Below are 23,807 nucleotides of genomic sequence, written 5' to 3'. Positions count from 1 at the left end.
TTTGTCTATATGTGATAACATCACAAGAGTTTATTTTAAGTAAAGTCCATGTTTCACTAAATCATTTTAGTTAAGTACATATCAAGATGAATACTTCATAGTATAAAAATGAGATCCGTATTCAACGATTTTTCTTAAGTGTCATTTTAAAATACCGTGGCTAGTACACATATGAGTCTCTAATCAACTGCATATATTTGTAAAATACTAAAATTAATATACATATGGATCACATAATCAAACTAATACACATATGAGGTCCGAAAATTTGCCCCGAAAAATTGCGTTCATATCAATTTTTCATAGTTATGATATAAAGTATAATTAAACTAAATTTCATTGTATTAACAACAATTATCTATAAAACTTAACCTCCCTCGATGAAATATAGTAGTATAAACAATAAACTAACATGGACTGATGTAAAATATTCAATAGCAAAATGATCTAAAATATTTTAACATGGAATTATCTAAATTTAACACAAATGATCTAAAATACTCCCTCCGTCCCCGTTTAGGAGTGCAATTTAGTTAGGACACGAGTTTTAAGAAGTCGTTGGAGTGTTTAATAATTGAAGTGAGGTAGTGGTTATTGGAGTGTGTAATAATTGAAGTGATGTAGTGGAAAGTGAGACCCTTTTGACTTTTTATATGTAAAAAGCGTTTATTTTGTTTTATGTTTATGAAAATAATGACATTTAAGTGTAAATTTCATCAACAATGAAGTTAAATTTTATGTCAATATATGGTAAATTCTAAATGAGACTCTTAAACGGGAACAGACGAAAATGACAAAACAAGATTCTTAAACTGAGACGGAGGGAGTATTTTACTATCGCCCCCATCAATTGTAAAATATTCCCAAATTATCCAATTCCACTAATTCCAACGAAATAGTGTGACAAATCTGCCCCTGAGGTTATTGTGGTATTTGCAGTCAGTTTCACTCTCTTCAGCTGCAAAGTTGGAGCACTGTTGTGTGCTTTAGCAGAATCAGAAGAAATGGATCGGGTCCCAGCCGCAAACGGCCTTTCTTTTCGGGTCGGGTTCACCGGTCACAGCGGCCACCTCACCGTTGAGCCTCTGCCACCCGTCGACCGCCCCAACCGCCTCCACGATCTCCCCGACTTCGTCCTCGTAAGTATTACGTCATTCTATGCCAATCAACTAATTTAATTTCGAGCAACAGTTATGAATTCTGCTTGCGCCACAGAGCTATTGAACTAGGGCTAGTTTTGAAGAATCCATCGATATTACTGTGCGTAGCATGTTCTATTTCTAATATAGCTGAATTTTTGCTCCGTTTAATTCTTTTTGGGGCGTCCGAACCATTTGATGGAAGGGTTTGTGAATTGGAGTTAAAATTCATGTCGTGGTTTGAAGCACTGATTGTATTGAATTCGTGTATTTGTCGTTAGCCGCCAGCATTCCCTGAAGAAACACCGGAGACGATAAAGGAATATGTGAACGAGAAGCATCTATTGCCTAGGCTGGACGAAGATGTTTTTTCGCCGCAAAATGCTGGCAGACAATGGGAATTTGACTGGTTTGACAGAGCTGAAATTCAACCAGAGCCGTCGATTCCGCGGTCTGTGATTGTGCCATCTTGGGAAGTTCCTTTTAGGCGCAAAAAGAATGGGTCGAACTCGCAGAGGTGGGAGCCTCAGTCAGTGGAGGTATGAAGAGAGAGCTTCTTCCTTCTTGTCTCTTCTAGTTGTTTATTATTTTTTCATGTTTCTGTATTAACCTAGGGCATCTGCAGTTTTGAAACTGTGATCATGATTTCCGAGTTTGATCTTATGAACCAGGACTTGAGTGTATTAGTACTTTGGGTACATTGACCCTGATCAATTGACTAGATAATTTGATTAGTGAAATGGATAAATCTGTTTGGTCTAGGCTCCATGTAATTACAACACTAATTCTGTATCAACCTAACCACTTTCAGCACATTTTCACTTAAATATCGAATGAAAAGCCAAGGGTAGTGAATTTATTAAAGAATGAAGTTCAAGCATAGAGGGATCATTCATAACCTTTGAGATTGCAGGCTGTGAATTGAGATGGTAAAGAGATAGAAATCAAGCAACTACGTATGTTAGCTGTTGTTTTTTGATTTATGTACACTTAAGTCGCAAGGTTGTGCGGTGCGATTACTATAGTTCTCAACTTGCATAATTTATGGAGTTTGCTAAGAACGCATGTTCTTTGATTTTTATTTACTCTGTAAATCATCAAATGTATGTTACAACTCTACCACAACGCATTATGACACGCTAGTTGAGCACCCCTCATTTATACTGCATGATGGAAAATATGCCCCTCCGAATACCTGATCTATCCTCCACCTTTTTATCATCCATGACATAGGTAACAATGAGCCACACTCAGATTGACGGCCCGTGCTAGTTTAAACTGTTTGTTTGACCTGAAAATTGTCAGTGTTCCTAAAAGCCCTGCCTAGATCCCATATAGCCCTTGGCTGGCCCTGCTTGTTTAGATATTCTTGTCTGGATCCTGCCTAGGTCCAATCTTCAAGCCGCAAGGAGCGTGGCTAGCTATTTAAGAAAGAAGAATACCGTAATTAATTAGGTATTACAATAGCACCCCATATCAACTAAAATTTTCATAGGCCTGGATTTGTTTGATGGCGTTTGAAAGTATGAAAAAGTAATGATAATAGACTATGTATAGAATTTGCAATGATGGAGAGGAACCCAATAAGATGGCGTTTGATGGTGTTTGAAAGTATGAAAAAGTAATGATAATAGACTATGTATAGCATTTGCAATGATGGAGAGGAACCCAATTAGATTTGTTCTTTGTGACAATTAATGCTATTTGAACAAGGGTAAGCTAATTAATAGGAACCATTGTAAAGACTCTGCTTAATTGCTTGATACAGTAGCACTGATCTTCTTCCATCTTCCAAGTTTCAAATGTCCATGATAGCCTTTAAAGTTGTTTTTGGATCTTACTTTTTGAGGACTACAAATAAATGAAGATGCTGTAGCAAAAGGTGAATCGATTAACACATAAATCACATATACGGTTGCCTTTTGCAACTAGCTATGATTACTCAATAATATTTTGATTTGTTATTGCCTTATTGTTGAGCCCTGAGCTTTTATTTTGGAGTCAATAATGATGGCAACTACATAACTTGTACTTTATTTTCCGAATCTAGAAATTATAATTGTCCACAAATAATTTTGTATGGTATTTCCAGGTGGATGTATCAGAAGTGGTACTTGGAACCCAGGACTCAGGTGCTCTGCCACGAATTGTTGGACCTGCAAAGGATTTTGTGAGAGGAAGTATAAATAGTCGTCCTTTTCGACCCGGGGGACTTGATAATGCTGATTCTTTGGGAAAAATTTATCCTGATGGTGCTTGCAATGGTGAATGGGCTCGTGGGCTTCTACAGGGAGAGGCTGCACTAATCCTACCACCAGGCTTTAAGGATGGACCAGATCTAGGCAATCTCAAGGTATTGCATGCAAGGGCCCAGTTTTTTTGTCCATGCTAATAATTTCTACTTTCTTCGTACATCCATAATATTGCAAAACTTCAATATTGTTTTTAATATTCTTCGTAGAACAGTAAAATATAGATATAAGCGGAAAAGTAAATAGACATAGTATAGAAAGTAGTAGTGTATTTGGTGTATTTTATTACTCAACACAGGCCACATATATAGTACAAGAGACTAAGCTAGGCTATGTCACATCACCGATGTGGGACAGAATACTAATATTCTTAACACTCTTCCTCAAGCGGGGGGAACATCTATATTGTCCAGCTTGGTACAAAGTTCTCAAAAATGTTTTTCCTCAAACATCGGCAGCAATAGTAGTAGCCGAAACTATTGGGCAGTAGTAGTTGCAGCTGTTGCATAAGTTGTAGCAGCAGAAGTAGCAGATGCAGAGCAGTAGTAGCAGATGCATGGTAGTTAGTGTCAGCTGTAGCAGAGTAGCAGCTGGACAGTAGTTGCAAAAACTGTAGCAGATGCAGGGTAGTAGTATCAGCTGTAGCAGAGTAGCAGCTGTAGGGCAGTTGTTGCAACTGTAGGGCAGTTGGACAGTAGTTGCAAAAACTATAACAGATGCAAAGTAGTAGTATCAGTTGTAGCAGAGTAGCAGATGTAGGGCAGGTTGTTGCAGAAGCTGTAGGGCAGTTGTTGCAACTGTAGCAGAAGTAGCAGATGCAGGGCATGCAGTGACAGTTGTAGCAGAGTAGCAACTGTAGAGCAGAAGTAGTAGATGCAGCGTAGCAGTGACAGTTGTAACATAGTAGCAACTGTAGCAGGAGGACAAATGTAGGAGGAGGAGTAGAATAATAACTGCTGACAAGAGCGTAGGTAGATAAAAAGCAAGCAAGAACGCATGCAAATAATAGCGCAGAATGTAGCAACGTCAGAAACCCTAGTTTGAGCAGAGAAGAGCAGTTGTGCAATATAGTAGTGGTAGAAACCCAAATTAGGGCATAATAGCGCATTAGAGCAGAACAAAACATAATTTCAGGTAGAGTAGAGTAGCGACGGAAGAGCAGAGTGGGGACAATAGTGCGGGGAGCGGCAGAAACCCTAATCTAGTTCTTTTTTTTGGAAACCCTAATTTTCTAGAGACGGATTCGAATCCGCTTTGATACCATGTAGAACAGTAAAATATAGATATAAGCGGAAAAGTAAATAGATATAGCAGAGAAAGTAGTAGTGTATTTGGTGTATGTTATTACTTAACACATGCCACATATATATAGTACAAGTGACTAAGCTAGACTATGTCACATCAACGATGTGGGACAGAATACTAATATTCTTAACATTCTTAAAATTTTGAAGGCACACCCTTTGAGGTGGGAAGTTTATGAGAACCTAACTGTGGAGAGAAGGGCGCCAGATGCAAGGCTGGTAAGTTTCAAACTTTCAATACTTCATTTCATTGGCACTTTATTAAGGAATTTTATATTTATACATAAATTACTCATGCCTTTTCTGTGTTACTGAACAGAAGCAGTCTATTATTGTTCTTTTATTTATGTTTTTGATGTTAATGTTAAGCGCAGAACGAGCTATCAGTGCAGTTTGATGACTTGTTCAAGAAAGCCTGGGAAGATGATGTCAAGATATCCGAGGAAGATGGTCTGTCCAACTTGTACATGTTGTGGTCCTATTTACATTTAAGTAGGCTGTATTTAGATTGTCTTTATGCTTTATCTGATAGATCTTGGCAATACCTACCCATCTAATGCAAGCTAAATAGAGAAGAACATGTGAACATGTGGTTTTTGGTTGTATGACGGTCCCTTCCTCTTTCCTTAAATATGTGATGGTCATGCTGGTTGATCAAATGAAAATGCAGCTTCAGTATAAATGGCACCCAATTCTCATGCTGAGAAATCTTTTTCAATGACTGATCAGTTGAGAACTATGGGTGTTATGTATGTGACAAGTTTCGGATTTTATGAACAGTCAGATATTATAAGTCTAGACATAGGTGGCCTTTTTGTGTTGACGTGTTGTACAAGGCTAATTTCGGAGCTGCTATTCAGGTAATGTGTCAGGACCAGAAGATCAGTTGGAGTTGCCCAATGAATCTGTCCAAACAGAAACTGAAGTAGATTTAGTTGCAGTTGACATTTTCAAGAAAGAACCTTCCATTCTAGATGAAATTTTGACTGTTGAATCAGCTGAATCAACATCAAGATCAGGAGATACAGATACTGGTCAACGACAGAATAAAGAGGTAATGGTTTCTCAAATACCCATTATTTTTTCAGCGTCATATTAAATGATCCTGATTGGTCAGATTTAATCTGATATTTATCTTCAGGTTTGGGCGGTTACTGGCAGTACTGATGAAATTATTGAAAGGTTTCCCGAACTTGTTCCTGATATGGCACTTGATTTTCCGTTTGAACTTGATCCTTTCCAGAAGGAGGTAATCATCATTACCTAGTTAATATTGACAAATTTTGTCTGTAAAAAATATTACATAAGTGAATCATCTGTAGGTTGGAATTATGATAGTTTGATGAATTCTGATATATATCTTGATTCTTGAATGGTGTCCCAATGCTATTTTTGCTGGTAAATATGTGGGCTGATCTTAATGGGTCAGAATGTATTTGCACCTTGTTATAAAAAACTTATGTACGAAATTTTCCGCCATATCTCTTGGTCTTTTAGTAGTCTTCATTTTGATCATGGGACTTAAGAATCATAATCTTTCTTGTGTGTAAATCATCACATAGATCTTTCCTTCAACCTGACAGTTTTGAGTTATTTTTGTAAAATGATTCGAAACCACTCATTCTGACAATGAATCAAATCAAGTAATTTTTTTGGACTTATGCGATGCATCTGTCAGAGAGGACAGAATTTATGGTTGGCTACAAGTAGCGTACAACTCATTCAGTCTATTGGTTTGGCTGATTGGAATGGGATAAATGCATTTTTAAAGATATATCAGATTCCTTGGTTAATGTACAGGAAATGAAACGGATAAGATAAATTGCCTCTAAGATTTTAAGAAGGTGATTGGTATGAAAGACTAAAAATAAGGTATGAATTGAATGATATTTTTAGGTTCAAGGTGCATAAACACCTGCTAATGTTCATGGTGATTTGAAATATCCCACCTACAGGCTAACTTAAAGTAGGTCATAGTGCAAAAAAAGTCCAAGAATTCCAAATTAATGGTGCAATTACACCCAAGAGTGTTTACGTCACTTGACATGCAATTTTGCTCTAATAACTTCTTCATCCAATTACGTTGTCCGCTAACATCCAGCCATATAATTGAGGGTGATGTTAGAATGCCCATGGCAAGAACTTTTCAGTGACACCCATATTTTTTAATCTTTAATGGAACCCGTAAAATCTATATTGACACTGTATTGCTTTGTCTGATGAAGTTATTTTCTTTGAATACATCACAGGCCATATTTTACCTTGAAAGAGGGAAATCTGTTTTTGTGGCTGCTCATACATCAGCTGGAAAAACAGTTGTTGCAGAATATGCATTTGCACTGGCTTCAAAAGTAAGTCTACTGTTTCTTGTATGTGTTTGTTAAAATAATTTGATCATATGATATCCATTTAATAGCTTTTGTTTGTTCTGTTGATTTTGCCCCAATCAAGGGCCTTATTTTGTAACCCTTTGGAGATTGACGGTAGTGTTTCAATGGTCTGTAGAGATTGTGATTGATAATTTATCAAAATACTGTGTTAATGGTCTGCATGTACTGTGAATTATAGTAATGCTAAAAGCTTTTTAAACTTGCAGCACTGTACAAGAGCTGTGTATACAGCTCCTATTAAGACCATCAGCAATCAGAAGTACAGAGATTTTTGTGGAAAATTTGATGTTGGACTCCTAACTGGGGATGTTAGCTTGAGGCCTGAGGCTTCTTGCCTGATCATGACAACGGAGATATTAAGATCAATGCTCTATAGGGGTGCTGATATCATACGTGACATTGAATGGGTGAGATTTCCTTTTGGAGTGTGTGTCATCTGTCTCTATATTGATTGGATCTTCCATGACCCATCAACCTTAGTTATTTATTCCTTTTGCCTTACTGTGTAGTGTGTACTTCTGAGACTCTTGCTGTTTGTTTACTTTTTGTTTGGAAAGATAGGTTATATTTGATGAAGTACATTATGTCAATGATGTTGAAAGAGGGGTGGTTTGGGAAGAAGTTATCATCATGCTTCCCAGGCATATCAACTTTGTGCTACTTTCAGCAACGGTATGTACCTCTTCTGATTTATATTTTATTATTACTGATATCAAATTAGTGATAATATTGCAATTTTTCTACTTGGTTGAATTTCTTACCCTGCACTCTGAATTTGATCTTGTTACATAAAAAGTAATAGTAAGTTCACTGCTATCAGTAATACGTGCATATTCATTTTGAATTTGAGCTTACTGTTTGACTTATGTATCATATTCAAAAGGTTGTAACATTAGGTGTCAATTGTCAAATAAATTAATTGACGCTGGTCATATAAATGCAGATCTAGCACAACCAAGCTATTTCCTTCTCCTTAGGATATTCCATCTTTTAATTAGATTGTTCGAAAATTCCTTCTACCAGAAGAAGACGACCTAGGGATAAGATTGTATGCTTACCCACCACCAGAAGAATATTGTTGCATCTGCAATTTTTTTAATTATACACTTGTTCACTCCATATGAAACAGTATTCCTAGTACCTTCATTTGAAACAATCTTCCTATCACGTGACGCTGAACCTTTATTTTGTTTTATGGCATCTATTTGAATGGTCACTTTGAGACTTTTTTGGAGAATTTTTAAATGCCCAATATTAGATTGAAGACTATTGTCTTGTCATTATGCATATTGACTTGTTTGAATCTGTCACTTCTGGATAAAGATTTCCCTGATTGGTTTTTTGTTATTTAAATTTTGCCAATTTATGTGTAACTGCAAAGTGTTTTGATTGTGTGACTAGAATCTGTTATTTTATCCTGGTGGTGTCTAGAATGATATTTTCAGTACTGTAGGTACCAAACACAATCGAATTTGCTGACTGGATTGGGAGGACAAAGGAAAAGGAAATTAGAGTTACTGGGTCAGTATAGTTTCTTGATGTGTCCATTTGCATTTTTATGAGTCAAACTGCCTGCTGTTCTTATGCACAAAAATATACTCCCTCTGTCCCGCCAATTTAGTCCACTTTAAGTTTAACGCTTATTAAGAAAATACATTCAATAATTTGGATAATGTACTTTACATAGTTTTTCTGTTGGATCCTTATTTATTCCACAAATAATAAATAAGGATATTCTGGTAAAAGAATGAATTAGGATAATTAAAATTAGGAAAATGGCCTATAATTTGGGCGTCCCAAAAAGGACTAGTGGAATATATTGGTGGGATGGAGGAAGTACTTTTTTTTTGTGGGATTAAGAAACGATAGTTTATTGGATGAGGTAATCATCATAGTTAAAGTTACAGAGAAGAGAAACACTAAGGCAAAGAATGTGAATTTGCAAGGATAGGAATACACAGTTATGTACATACCAAGATAATACCTACTACTTTCCTAGAAAAGGGATAGGAAAATAAAAAAAATGAATAAGCTGTAAAATATGCATAAAGAAAGCAAAGTTACAGAACAAATAGGTTAATGTGCTGTTTGCTTGATTTAAGAATATGATACACAGTTCTATGCATACAAAGATATGCTTACTTCCTCAAGAAAAGGAATATGCAAAAATAAGCAGAAATACATACAGAAAATAGAGCTGTGTTAAATCTCCTATAATATTACAAAAAATTAAACTAAGATGTTCTAATATCTTCGCCTGTTAACCCTTAATAAGTTAATCCTACCTCTCATACACTCCAATTCTTGCAACAAGTGGCCTAGCAACTTAAACTTAACTCTATTCCTCACCTCCTCTGAGGATGTGATTTTTTAGCTCGTTCTCTGTCAGATTGTTTTTTCCTTCTATCTTCAAATTATCATTTATGATTTTAAAACTTGTTTAGGACCACAAAAAGACCAGTCCCACTGGAACATTGCCTCTTTTATTCTGGAGAGCTTTATAAAATCTGTGAAAATGAAAAGATGATCCCTCAAGGATTAAAAGCTGCCAAAGATCTTCACAAGATAAAGAACTCAGCTACAGTTAGTGGTTCAGGATCTTACTCTGGTTCTTCAGTGGCCAATGAAAGGTCCAAGAGGCATGAAAGTTTTTCTCATGCAAAACAGAATAAGCACGCTGCATCACACAATGCAGTGAACTTCTCTGGAGCTAACCGGGGGACTCAAAGCGGCACAAGTAACAATTGGGGTTCGAGGAGATCAGAAGCTTCTATATGGCTGTCACTTATCAACAAGCTTTCAAAGAAGTCCCTCCTACCTGTATGCTTGAGAAGTTATACACTATATTTTTCTTTGGTCCCCTGAAAAATAATTCTATTTTATAGTCATATATCATACTTCCTGAAGTTAAAATTATGCCATTTGTTTAAGGTGTTTCCAAGTTTTGGATTGCCTAGTGTTTGAAAAATAAAATTTAAGAACTTCTGGTGATGTGCCATAGATAACTGTATTAGAAGAAAGAGTTGGGAACTAATTCACGAGTATTATCTGTTTTTCAAGTCCACTTCATAGTTTAGAACTGGTGCTAAGAAGCTGAAATCCATCATGATGTAAAAACACTTTTAAAATTGCTAAATAAAGTTGTTCTTATACAATAGGTACTCAACTCAAAGTTGTTCTTATACAATAAGTACTCAACTCTATCCATCAATTCAGATACCTTCTACTTAACACTATGATATGGATTTCATTTCCTGTTGAGAAGTAAGAGCATTTACTCAACTGGTTGATGCATGTGCACAGGTTGTTATTTTCTGCTTCTCCAAGAACCGCTGTGATAAATCTGCAGACAACTTGACTGGGACAGACCTCACAACTAGCTCCGAAAAAAGTGAAATCAGGGTCTTTTGTGATAAAGCATTCTCGAGGCTCAAAGGATCAGACAAAAATCTGCCACAGGTTTTATATTTGAACTGAATTGATTGATTGCAACAAGTTGTGGATGCTGGGCTTGATATGCATGTATTCCATAGGTTGTCAGAGTCCAAGGTCTTCTGCGGAGGGGCATTGGAGTACACCATGCAGGCTTGCTTCCTATAGTCAAGGAAGTTGTTGAAATGCTCTTTTGTCGTGGGGTTGTCAAGGTAACATGGTAGTTTCACATATCTCGATGGAGTTAAGTGTTTTCATAGCTTGAGTTGAATTATCCATAGGTTCAATATCAGAGGATTTAGCTTTCTTCAATGCTGGCCAGCTTGTTTATAGCCCTTCGTTTTAATATATTGCCACAGGTGGATATACTAGAGCGGGCTCACACATATGTACTTCAGTACTTGAGTCTTGAGTACATATATACATGCCTATATAGACACATACAAGTGTGTGTACCCGCTTATAACTATCCCAACAAATATACTCTCTCGGTCCCATTCGAAGTGTCTTACTTTCCTTTTTGATTGTCCCATTCCATTATGAGAAACAACAAGTGCTTTTAGTTGTGTAATTGTCTTTGAATTTTCTCTCTCTTTCTAAAAACACATGTGGCCCAATACATTTTATACTTTATACTCTAATACAGTAACATTTACTTAACACTCATGCCTAGAAAACCGAGACACTTTGAATGAGGTGGAGGAAGTATTTAAATTCAAGTTACTGAATTTGGCATATTATCATTTTTAATTTTGTGGGGATTTTAGTTGTGCCTAGAGACGACAAAAACTATGAGAGAGCTTGTAAATCTAGTAGAAGATAAGGGCTAAAGTGAGAACAATTGTCTTATACAACAATTTGTCTTATTTTGTCGTCCACAAAATATACCACAATTCTTTTTTAGGACATGACCCCACACTCTAATTTATATTTTAACCTTACAAACAACCATATATTTACCAAAAAACCACCTTATCGTTACATGGTGGGATCTTTAGTAATATCCTTTATCCTCTAAAAATACACCCACAAACCATTTTATTAAATCTGTGTGAAAACAATGTTGCATAGTGTTCATGCACGGAGGTAGTAACATTTCTTAAGTATCCCAAACAGATGCGTCTCTCTCTCTCTCTGTCTATATATATGTATATTATTTATATATAAACATTGGGAAAAAATGGAAGAATCTTCGATACCTTATCCTTGCATAAGGTGGTCATTTGCATGCACCTGAATACATTAAACTTGCATAAGCTAAGTAGTTGTATGAATAAGGTAACTGCCAGTTTTGTGAAATTCTCGCATGAGTGATTTGAATTTTGCGAAAAATCAGGATTTAATTAGCAATTGTAACCGCTTGATTAAATGGACAAGGACGATTGTTGATTCTTAGGTCTAATTAATGATGTAGTTCTTATGTGATCCACACCCTATGTATATATATTCATTATGTTTGGAATTAGGATATGGTTTTTATGCAAAACAATTCTTGTACAAGGCTTTTTTCTCTTTGGGTTGTCTGATGTTGTAGTACTTCTATGTTGTAGATCCTATTTTCAACAGAGACATTTGCAATGGGAGTCAATGCCCCAGCCAGAACGGTAAGTTTCTCTGAAGATGACTAGAGATGATTTTACATCTTCTTTGGGCACTCTCTTCTCTGGCTAATATATCAAGTTCAATGTTTACTAATATTCTCTAGGTTTGCCTTTAGTAGGTCAAGAAGGAGCTTGGTTAAGTAACACCATTACCTAGATTTGTATGTTGCTCATATCATTCTGATAATCATTATGATATTGAAGGTTTTGCAGAACAAGTTACTTGACTAAACTTTGCCTGACACTAAGTCAATTGTTAACCACCCCGGTTTATTTTGGGTCTTATATTTGATTATATAAACATGAAGAAAACTGAACAGTATACTTTGTTTTTTATGAAGAAATGATCTATTTCACAATTTTGCTATATTGGTTGCTTGATTGTAATTACCTTATGTTTAGGCGCTTGTGTTGGTTCTTGGATACTGCTGGTGTTGCTGAATAAATTTAATAATTCGACTCTGATTAAAGTAATAAAGATTGTTTGAAGGCAGCTATAACAACACTATTATGCTTCTAATTCAATATAAAATAAAACAGGCGCAGAAGAACTGGCTTATGTTTTGACATGATAATTCCTGCTGAGACATGAGTAATAGTATATGATGCAGTGTTCAGCCTCCTACTTAATTCAATGTAATAAGCTGATAAAATAGAACATTAAAATAAGTCTAAATGACGTGCACACTACATCTTGTCTTTTGCTTGTTGTCTAATATTCCAATTCACTGCTGCTTGGTTATAGTGCCACAAGTCCTCCTTAATTGTCCTTCTCCAGTGGACCTAAATCTTGTACTCTGCAATGGCAAAATTTCATTCTGACTGACAGAATGCCTTGTAGTGTATGCCCCTCATCTTCCACTTCCGATGCCATGCTTTGATGGTGATATGAGCTTCTCCTGTGTGCGTCTCCTTATACATGATGAAAAGAACTACAATCTCATTTTTACAGCCGTCATTGATTACTTCTTGCTGCAAATGAATGCCTCATCAATCATTTTCTTGTCTCTTTATGCTTTTCAGTTTACATCTAGTGACATTTTTTGTTGAAAACTTGAGCTACTTTGATCTCACTCTTGTTGGTCCGCAGTTATTTTAGTAATAGGCTAAGATGTTGAAGAACTCTCTGCCACCGACATCTTATTTTGAAAATTCTCATTTGTCTTTGACAGGTTGTTTTTGATTCCTTAAGGAAATTTGATGGCAAGGAATTTCGACAATTACTTCCCGGAGAATATACACAGATGGCCGGTCGTGCAGGCAGGAGAGGACTTGATAAAATTGGTACTGTAGTTGTGCTGTGCCGTGATGAGATTCCTGAAGAGAAGGATTTAAAGCATGTTATAGTTGGCAGTGCAACTAGGCTCGAATCTCAGTTTCGACTCACTTATATCATGATCTTGCACCTTCTTCGGGTTGAAGAGTTAAAGGTAGGAACCTGATGAACCCAAATGAGAATGACTTAGAAAATTTCCATGACTGCCAGTTCCATTACTTTATACAACCTTTCTAAATTTTGAGCAGTAGTTATAGCTTTTTCATGAATAAGTTAAGTTTTTTTTACAATGATCTTGAGTTCACATCTTTTCTCTGGTCTCTGATCTTGAGTTCACATCTTTTCTCTTGAGTTCACATCAGTCTTTTCCTTCTAAAGGTTGAAACAACATTAAAGTGATCTAAGATCAGTACATATCTGATAAGAAATTTTTATCTATGGTGCTAGTGCATTTTTCTCTATCCATTTCAAGAAAGCTTGTTTTTTCAACGGTATATTTACTATAGAGAATATTCTAAAACAGTTAATAAAACCTCTTATGATTGTCTTCGAGAGAGTATACGATAGTTAGTCTATTAACTATAGGTATAATTTGTGCATTTGAAAACTAGTTTCAACTTCATATCATATGTCATTGCGTGTGCAACTGTTACTCCAGAATACACACCATAACTGGCCGCTAACCTACTTACCCATCTATTTGTCTAAACTGCTAGATAAAATTTACTGGTTTATTATAGAATGTGCTTTGACTACTAGGAATGAGCTTAGCTGCTTTTTCTCCTATGAATACCTTCATATCTATGATAGCAAGCAAAGGTGAGAATTTTTGTGTTTAGTGTCTAGTGATCTGATCTTGATGTGAGATAGATACTGAGTGTGTTCTTTTTGTTAGTTAAAACATCATATTTGCTGATGCATTGAGCTTGCATAAATCAGTTGCTCACCTTGCTGGTCTCTTGTGGGATTGTTACTCTAGGTGGAAGACATGCTGAAAAGAAGTTTTGCTGAATTTCATGCTCAGAAGAAACTTCCAGAGCAGCAACAACTTCTAATGCGAAAGCTTGCCCAACCTAAAAAAATTGTTGAGTAAGCATTTAGAATCTACTTTTAGCAGCTTGAGTGCAAACTATTTGACATGCATTAGCTGGTGGCTTGAACATTAAGCTTTACTAATGCATGGCATACTCAAAGATCCGTGAAATTGTAGCTGCCAAGCAGCGTGATCCTTATTAAATCTGCTCTTAAATTCACATCTTTTTATTTTTCTTAAACACATCTATTTTCTATAAACATTCCAATGGTAGATAAATACAATTTAGAAAATAATTTTGGTGTATGAATGCCTGAATAGTAGTGCTATATTTTTTTTATGGTATTACATTATTGTGAAGCCTTTGTTGCATCATCGCTATTTGTCAAATGCATGGATTGTTACTTCTAGCTTAGCAGCATGTTGAGCTCTGAAAGCCCTCTAAATACAATTTAGAAAATAATTTTGGTGTATGAATGCCTGAATAGTAGTGCTATATTTTTTTTTATGGTATTACATTATTGTGAAGCCTTTGTTACATCATCGCTATTTGTCAAATGCATGGATTGTTACTTCTAGCATAGCAGCACGTTGAGCTCTGAAAGCTCTCTAAATGTCCAACCTAGCATAACCTCAGATATCCCTGGCAAACCCTTTCGGCACCGTTCATTACGAGTCACCTTATTTTTAATCCTGTCCCTAAGCTAAATACTATCTAAATTGCCACAAAACTCCAAGCCTGCTGGTGATCTTTTAAATAATCTGTGTCAGTACGACTTCTTTGCAATACCACTTATTTCTTGAAATTTCAATAAGCTTGTAATGTGGTTGCAGATGCATTAAGGGTGAACCAGCTATAGAGGACTATTATGTGATGTACTCAGAAGCTGAAAAGCGCAGCAACATGATAATAGAGGCGGTTATGCTCTCTCCAGCTTCCCAACAATATCTATCTCCGGGAAGGGTGGTAATTGTCAAATCACAATTGGTGAGTCCACAGTATTACTACATTTATCTAAAAATATGCGTATGGATGAGTTCGCAAATCGCAATGCTAGTTGATGTTGGAAATGTAAAGCCTTTACTAATTATCGAAGAACAGGAATACTGAATAAAAAATTAAGCTACTGCTAAAATAGTTTTGATTTAAATATATTCTGTTTTCTAGGTTATGGGTATCGCTTATGTAATCATAACCTTTTGTTGTATGTTTTCTAGTTGCTTTTTTATTATCAAAATCCAAGCTAACACTTTTTTCTCTCTTTTTTATGAATTGCAGGCCCAAGATCACCTGCTTGGTGCTATTGTGAAAACCCCTTCAGCTAATTACAAGCAATACTTGGTTCTAGTGCTAACTCCTGAATTGCCTTCTATCTTGACAAGTCAATCAGATAGTAGAGACAAAAAAGATGTTGACTTCCAAGTTTTGGTTCCAAAATCCAGACGTGGCCTGCAAGACGAATATTGTTCTACAGTCACATCACGTAAAGGGTCTGGAACCGTCAACATAAAACTACCTTACCGTGGTTCTGCTTCTGGAGTCAGTTATGAGGTTAGAGAGGTGGGGAATAATGAGTTTTTATCCATATGCAATAAGAAAATAAAGATCGACCAAGTTCGACTCCTTGAAGAGGGTAGTGCTGGTGCCTTTTCATCTACAGTACAGCAGCTGTCGTCTCTGAAATCTGATGGAAATAAGTACCCCCCAGCTTTGGATCCAGTAAAAGGTATGAAAGCATACTGCTATGCATTTTTTTTCAGTCAGATAGTATTCTTTTATTTTCTTGAGCTCCATATGGTATTCAACATATTTGCAAGAACTGTAAGGAATTGTCTTTATTATTGTGACCTTATGGTTGAAGCATCTTTAAACAATTATTGCAAAATGTTCTCATAATTGATAAACACCAAGAAAAATGAATTTTAAACTACCAGTTGGGAGTATGTATTTTATTAGGCAATCAAGAATGGAATGTCTAACTCTAGCTGTCCACCTACTGTATCACAGAATCTGATTATTATGACTTTATGAGCTATCTTCTAGCTCATGCACACGTTAAGATTAGGATTTTTGTTACAGTAATGGCATGTGAGATGTGACATCCATTGCAGCTATTTGTTCATTGTTTTTTGTTCTGCTGAGTGAAATAAATGGAAAGCTGGGAAATAATTTGCATTTCTTCTGATTTCTGGGTTGCATATTTGTTCATTTCATATGCTTTCATCTTTATTGGCTGTCCTTGGACTGCAACTCTTTGTTCTTCCCATATGTTATCATCTCCTCGTCTGTTGTGTAACATAACTAAACTCAGCAAAGGTATTCTATGCCAGATTTGAAGCTGAAAAATCCGGATGTTGTTGAGGTTTACTATAGATGGACCAACTTATTGCAGAAGATGTCAGAAAGCAAGTGCCACGGTTGTGTCAAACTGGAAGAGAACGTTAAGTTAGCTCGGGAATTGAAACGACACAAAGAGGAAGTAAATGATCTAAAATTTCAAATGTCCGATGAAGCACTTCAGCAGATGCCTGACTTTCAGGGCAGGGTATGTGGTCTCTCTACACTATCAGAAACATCTGTTAGCAAAACTTAAATACAGTAATTTATTTAACAAGAAAGTCTTGTCCCTGCAGATTGATGTTTTGAAAGAAATTGGATGCATAGATGCTGATCTTGTAGTACAACTTAAAGGTAGGGTTGCTTGTGAAATGAATTCTGGAGAGGAGTTGATATGTACGGAATGCTTATTTGAGAATCAACTAAATGACCTGGAGCCAGAAGAAGCTGTGGCAATTATGTCTGCATTCGTCTTTCAGCAGAGGAACACTTCTGAACCTTCTCTAACACCTAGGCTCGCTCAAGCTAAAAAGAGGTACTAACTAATTTAACTTTTTTGGTATTTATCTCATAAAGTTCTTGTTCCCCTAAAAATGTTCCTATGCAAAGCTTAGCTCACAATTATATCTATGCGATAGTGTGTGTGTGAGAGAGAGAGAGAGAGACCTGAGCTATTTCTTTTATATTGATATTATGTTATATGTATGGTAAAGGATTTCCGTGAACCTGAAGCAAATATTGCATACATCGGTTACACTGGGGAGTGGGGGTGCGTAGATGCATTTTATACCACAATTGAGGATAAAAGAAACATTTAATTATTTTCATTTACTGTCATCATAATAGCTGCTTCACAAAGTCTTAATACACTAGACCTTGAATAATGACAAACTCGAGCTTTGATGCTGTGATTTATGATGCATACTTAATTTTTCAGAGCATTAATATAATTGCTACGCCTTGCATAGTCCTTTCTGGAGTAAAAATCATGAAAGAAGCACATGTTTTCAGTGTATTACACAAGGAGTACATATTTTCTTGTATATATAGAGGGAGAGGAGGCTGGGTTAGAATCTAATCCTCAAATAAAAGTGTCTACCTACCAGGATACCGTACGAGGTCTATCTAAATAAGTAGTGATATATACCAGGAAACATAAATACAAACTGTTCAACAGTCCTCACCTGTTTACTTTGGACAAATTGCAACTTATCTAATTCAAAATGCTTATCTAATACGAACTTGCATCATGAGCAAGCCAAATGGAGTAGATGTAGAATCCCAGAGTAGCACCTCATAATCATTATTGTACAAAATATTTTGTTGCTTTTTCTTTCTAATTGTGCATCACACTATTATAGTGAAGATACTAAATAAATATATTTACTGTCTCAGTCTAGTTTAAGTTGATACTTAGCTTGTGATCATAATTTGCAAGAATAGTAATTATCTTTCCAATTTGGAATTGGATTCTGTCAAATCCCTCCATATTTCTCTGAATTGATACTCTACATTAATTTATTGGCTCTTTATTCATGATCTTGATATAAATTTGTTCAAAGGTGTAACTGTATGGTTTGATGTTTGCTTCTTGTATTAAATAGTAATATCTTTTGCCTGTACGTTAGATTGTGTGACACGGCAATAAGACTCGGAAAGCTTCAAGCAGAATTCAAAGTGCAGGTTGATCCTGAGGAATATGCCAGGGATAATCTAAAGTTTGGTCTGGTTGAAGTTGTGTATGAATGGGCAAAGGTATCCTCTCTTCCCATTATCTAAACCTACCCTACCACCTGTTATCCTACTAGCTTTATACTAGCCATTTTAATTAGGTTTGAATCCATGAAAACTCTGGACCTTATATCCGTTGGACCCTTGATTTCTAGAAACACCATCAGAAATGTTTTCTGATGATGAATCACTGTAAGTCACAATAATCTTGGGGTGGGATTGGGAATTGAGTGAAAACTATTGGTGTGCAAGGTTTTGGAGAAAGTAGAGCTGAGTGAAACTGTATACTTGCTTGATAATCAAATCTGGTTTTCTATGAATTCATTAAACTTATCAATGCTCATTTGTCTAATGCTGGCATGCTGAATTGACAGGGCACCCCGTTTGCGGACATCTGTGAACTCACCGATGTTCCTGAGGGTATGATTGTTAGGACGATAGTAAGGTTGGATGAAACATGCCGCGAATTTAGAAATGCAGCAGCGATTATGGGGAACTCTGCACTTCACAAGAAAATGGAAACTGCTTCGAACGCGATAAAGAGGGATATTGTGTTTGCTGCAAGCTTGTACATTACTGGGGTCTAATTCACTTGCACATTGCTTTACTGATTTTAATTAACCACACTTGTTGTACACTAGAATTGCTAGGAGAGTTGTTGTGAGATGAGAGCTACGTAAATTTTATGAAGTTTATATCGGCAGAAACGCGTTTTAGATATTAAGTAGCAAAATAGTGACACACCTTTCATCTTTCATATACATTTGGAAATACTGTACTTTATGGAAAAATTGTTTTGTTTCATCAAGATAGTATCTTGTTTTGAGTGATGTTTTACTAATTCATTGTTGTACATTATAAATGAAAATATGAAGTTATTTTGATGATGTTTGAACTTGTGATATTAAATCTTATTACCGACTTCACTCGGATAATCCTCTACTACAAGACATGAGTACATGGCTCTATATTTGTTTTTATAAAATTGCTACAAAATCTAAACTAAATGATCTTGTAGATTATAAATAAATATGAGGAGAAATTGCAGAAAATATGCAAATAAATTACAATTATGTTTTTTTTTTCTTAATAAATCAAAAGGTCAGATTATTATTGACCAATTTAACTTTAATTATTTTCATTTCATTTTTCCGATTTTTTATAGTACTTGCGACTGCGCGATAGAGATATTCATAGCATAGGGTTAGTGAGAAACCATAAGCCTCGAGAAACAGCAAGCCAAATCAGGTGCCCTCACGAAAATGGCGACTTCCCTCATTGCGAAAAGAGCCACCACTTCCATAGGAAGAGCTTCTGACCTCTTCAGAACATCATTCGCCTTCCTGCGCGGTCTTAGCACCTCCACCACCACCTCCCCCGCCGACGTGGCGGCGGCCGACGGAGCAAAGAAGCCGAAGCGGAAGAAGAAGAAGAATCTCTTCGAGGTGGCCCAGTTTCTTCCCAACTGGGGCCTTGGCTATCACATGGCCAAAACTCACTGGGCCGAGGTCTCCTACGAGATCACCAAAATCAATCTCTACAAAGTAATCTATGCTTAAATTCTATGCGATTTCTTCTCCACCCGTTTTGCCCTAATGTGTTAGGGTTTTGGAGTCTGTTTGTAAGGAACTGTTTATATTAATTTATGAATTTTGTAGGATGGAAGACATGGGAAAGCTTGGGGGATTGCTCACAAAAATGGTAATTGATTTCTACTATCTTTGTTATGTAATTTATTGAGACAGTGTGTATGCTTTACCTTTGTTTGGATGGTTTTGTTGATTTGATCTAGCTTTTTCCTGTTATTGAACTTTCATTCATTCACATTGTGTATGATAAATGTTTTGGACTAGAAAGAGATAATCTCTTCTTTTTTACAGATAAAGCTCTCATTTTCCTCCGGGAGATGTACGAAATTAATCTTGTAAGGTTTTTATAAAGTTCTAAACCAATGTTACTGCCTGTTGAACTTATAGATTTTTGTATTTTGTATTTAGAGAGGGAACTTACGCTTCTGTGAGGATCAATTCTGCAACACAAAGGTTCAATACCTAAAAGACTCTAGGGTGGTCTTTGAATCGAGGGGTTTGATATGAATTAAATGGATTTGAAATCCATTAGATTGAGATTGGATTTCAAACTGAGCAGTATAGTTTCCCCAAATTTTGAAAAATATCATGTCCATGTGCATTTTTTTAGTGTCTGATTTTATTTAATTTTTTGGAGTTAGGTGTTCAGCTCCGACCATGGAAATGAGGGTGAGAGTTTGAAAATTCATCTCTTAAATCCTTCGCTGCAAAAAATTGCAATGGATCAAGAAATCTTGTTGGATGGGTCATGGCCATTATCTGAACACTTAAAACACTGTTAAAATTACAAATATGGTATCAGTATGTGCTTGAATCCAGACGTTTGACCCATCCGACAGGTTGAGCTTACAGCCTTACACAAGTTTTTTTGACAATGGATCTGCTACCTTGAACCTCAAATCCATCCTCATATAGTCATATCCTTTAATTCAAAGCGGACATTAACCAGATCTAGGCCTCACATAAAGAAACATACTTCAAGAGGATTTATTTTTGCTAGCTCTGTAGCTTTAGATTCAGTATGATTAAAATAATTGCTTTAGGCTGTCGTAATGGTGTCCTGAATTGCCAGTCTGCGAGGCATCGCACCTAATTCTTTATACCATGAAGTTAACAGAAACTCACTAAATTGTTGGTGTGATTTTAAGGTGCTTGTGCTGTGACTTTCTTTGGCCTTCAACAAGGTGGATGTTTAAGCACTCCATTTTTTTTGCTGTTTAAGCATGTTTTTCTAGATTCTCTAATGGAAGATGTTAATAATTATGATATGCTTATATTCACTGTTAGTTTGCTGCAAAGCATGCGTCTAGAGCAAATTGAATAATCTTTGAGCAATTGCTTTGGGCTGTGCTACTTACACTGTTTGCCAGCCTGTATTTTAAACTCACAATCTCGACCCTGGCGAAATCTAGTCTCCGAAGGTGTCTGTAAATACTTGTCAGACACCGGGCTGAAAGCACCAACCTTTCAAGCATGGACAGGGCAGCTTCTCAACGGGCATTAGATTGGCTTAACTCTTAAGGCATTAATATGACTTTTCCAGTAATGTGTGTGCCGTGGTACTTATTTAGTACTCCAGTGTGATGCAATTCCTCTTCATGTTTCTTTAATTGCCCAATGCTGCAGTAACACGGTTCTTACATAGAATGAAAAACTGCATGTTAACAACAGTAATCACCCACCACTTCTATGTTACAAGAAAACATTTGATTGGTTTTCTTATGGATGAAATGCCAATGATGGGTTAAGATTAAATTGGTTTGACTATTGCAGGCTTGCCGGCTGCAGATGCCCCGAAGAAAATCAGCGGTGTCCACAAGCGCTGTTGGAGATACATCCCCATGACAAAACAAATAGAACAAAGTGTGCCAAAACAGGAAGCAAGCATCCCAAAACAAGAAGTGGAAACTGCGTGATCATTTTCATTTGTTCGTTCGTTCGACCCAGTTTGTATGAGAAGCTGTAGTCTGTAGAAGCAATTTATAAAAAATGCCAGTGTATCCCAGGTTCAAGTGCCGTGAACGGAGTTCTTGTCTACTTTTGATAGTTATATAGCATAGCATTATGTTAGATTCCATAATGAAGGTCAGTCGGCTCTTTTAATGGAGATTCTGTGGTGAAGATCAATGGCAGTCAGTCTAGTTTTTCGATCATCGACTGTGTCGATATCTAGACTCCAATCCTGGTTTTCTGGTGTTATTGAAGTTGGTTTGATCATATTCCGGTTTTTCTATCACTTGATATAACTCGCACATTCTTGCTTATCATAAGTGCAACTACACATTGTACTCAACTAATTACCTCTTAAATTTGATTATTAAAGTGGTTGATGGATAGAAGGTTGGTTTCCTCTTAGTGCAACTTTTAAAATTCTCTGTTGGGTTCTCTACTAATAGTGGACTTGGGATATTGTGCATTTTGCAGCTTTATCAATGCCAACAATCCCAAGTTACACTATTTACTTTCCAATTGTTATTTAAAATATCATAATTTTATTGCAATCTTTCATAAAATTATATCGAAATTGCAACATATAAGTGAAATTTGTGCATTAACTGCAATTTAAGTAAAAAATAAAATAAATTCATGAATATATCTACTTCCAATAAAACTTTAATTTATAGCTATATCTAGGCTAAAACCACAGTAATGGGCCAAGCCCATTTATCTAAATCTGGTGTGTATATTAGACGCAGAAGCCAATTTGATTCTCATCAGAAGAGAGAGAGAGAGAGAGAGAGAGAGCAGTCGCAATGAGGAAATTTGATCCGTGGCCGGTGTTCTTCAAGAGAGAATGGAAACGCTGCTGGCCGTTCCTAGTTGGATTCGCAGTCACAGGCACCATTGTCACTAAGATGTCCCTCGGCCTCACCGGTATTACCCAAATCCACCATCCCCATTTCTCCCCAATTTTTTGGATCGATTGATCTCTTTCATTCGTAACTTTGTACGTTTATTTTCAGAGGAGGAGGCGGCGAAGTCTCCATTCGCGCAGAGGCACAAAAAGCGTAAGTTTACGTCCTTTTTCAATCTGGATGCAAACCCTAGAATTTGTTTTATTGAACAGACATCTAAATTTGTCGATTGATTTTTTTTTATCTCGATTTGATTTTTAGGTCAGAGATGTTCCAATTGATTGCGATTTTATATGAATGTATAATCTGTTAATTGACCTAGCTGGATGATAGTTTTTGGCTTAAGATTTTATTTAATTTTTTTTCCTGGTTTATGAATTGATGTCAATAATTACCATTTGAGGAAAATTGAGATTATACGAGGTTCATAGATGTGCTTCTGCTATAAGTTGTTGAAGCCCATTTGATGTAAACCCTAAACAAGTCATTCTGCAGATAAAATCTCTATATATACATATCATGTACTTACTTCACATCATTTACAAGTAGATTCAGTGGACTCGGTAGTGTCTAGAATCAAATGGATTTGCCCAGAAAGTTGGGGTAAAATGAATTGTTTGTAGACAAGGCATTAATCACAAGAAACCAACTGTTTGCCTAAGTTTGCGTCACTGAAGTATCAGTTTCTTCCTAGCCTTCTAATTTGTCAAAACACTGGCTTGTTATGCTGATATATTGAACTTGAATTTGTTGATGCCAAGAAGGAAAAGGAAAATGAAAATGAAAATGGTTTTCGGATAGAGCTAGGTTTAGACTACATTTGGAAGTTGAACTAAAGTGAAGGGCTTACAATGTTATCAATAATTA

At 36.2% G+C, this 23,807-nt stretch overlaps 2 protein-coding genes across 4 annotated transcripts; both read left to right on the top strand.

The window, feature by feature from the left end:
• The first annotated feature begins 927 nt into the window (after positions 1-927).
• LOC121751916 (DExH-box ATP-dependent RNA helicase DExH11-like) lies at positions 928-19,300 on the top strand. The gene is made up of 23 exons (XM_042146734.1): positions 928-1,139; positions 1,421-1,678; positions 3,232-3,492; positions 4,846-4,914; positions 5,070-5,145; positions 5,556-5,749; positions 5,837-5,944; positions 6,945-7,046; positions 7,292-7,492; positions 7,647-7,757; positions 8,539-8,606; positions 9,530-9,905; positions 10,389-10,544; positions 10,619-10,729; positions 12,068-12,121; positions 13,291-13,548; positions 14,374-14,483; positions 15,262-15,415; positions 15,707-16,154; positions 16,759-16,973; positions 17,062-17,300; positions 18,394-18,520; positions 18,871-19,300. Exons 1-23 carry the CDS (start codon positions 1,005-1,007, stop codon positions 19,081-19,083), a joined length of 4,044 nt encoding a protein of 1,347 aa, XP_042002668.1. The 5' UTR covers positions 928-1,004; the 3' UTR covers positions 19,084-19,300.
• A 374-nt stretch (positions 19,301-19,674) lies between these two features.
• On the top strand, positions 19,675-22,440 carry LOC121753086. 3 transcript variants are annotated; one of them, XM_042148250.1, is made up of 4 exons: positions 19,675-20,040; positions 20,155-20,197; positions 20,377-20,420; positions 21,859-21,997. In XM_042148250.1, the coding sequence occupies exons 1-4, from the start codon at positions 19,759-19,761 to the stop codon at positions 21,928-21,930; spliced, it is 441 nt and encodes a 146-aa protein (XP_042004184.1). In that variant the 5' UTR covers positions 19,675-19,758; the 3' UTR covers positions 21,931-21,997. The 3 variants fall into 3 exon arrangements, with proteins under 3 accessions (XP_042004184.1, XP_042004183.1, XP_042004182.1); XM_042148249.1 differs by lacking the exon at positions 21,859-21,997 and adding an exon at positions 20,494-21,852; XM_042148248.1 differs by lacking the exon at positions 20,377-20,420 and having other exon boundaries at positions 19,677-20,040; positions 21,859-22,440.
• Positions 22,441-23,807: the final 1,367 nt, after the last annotated feature.

Source organism: Salvia splendens, chromosome 10 (genome assembly GCF_004379255.2).
Source record: "Salvia splendens isolate huo1 chromosome 10, SspV2, whole genome shotgun sequence".
Lineage (NCBI taxonomy): Eukaryota > Viridiplantae > Streptophyta > Magnoliopsida > Lamiales > Lamiaceae > Salvia > Salvia splendens.
Note: the sequence above shows the minus strand (reverse complement) of the source record. Positions and strands in the feature narration are given on the sequence as shown.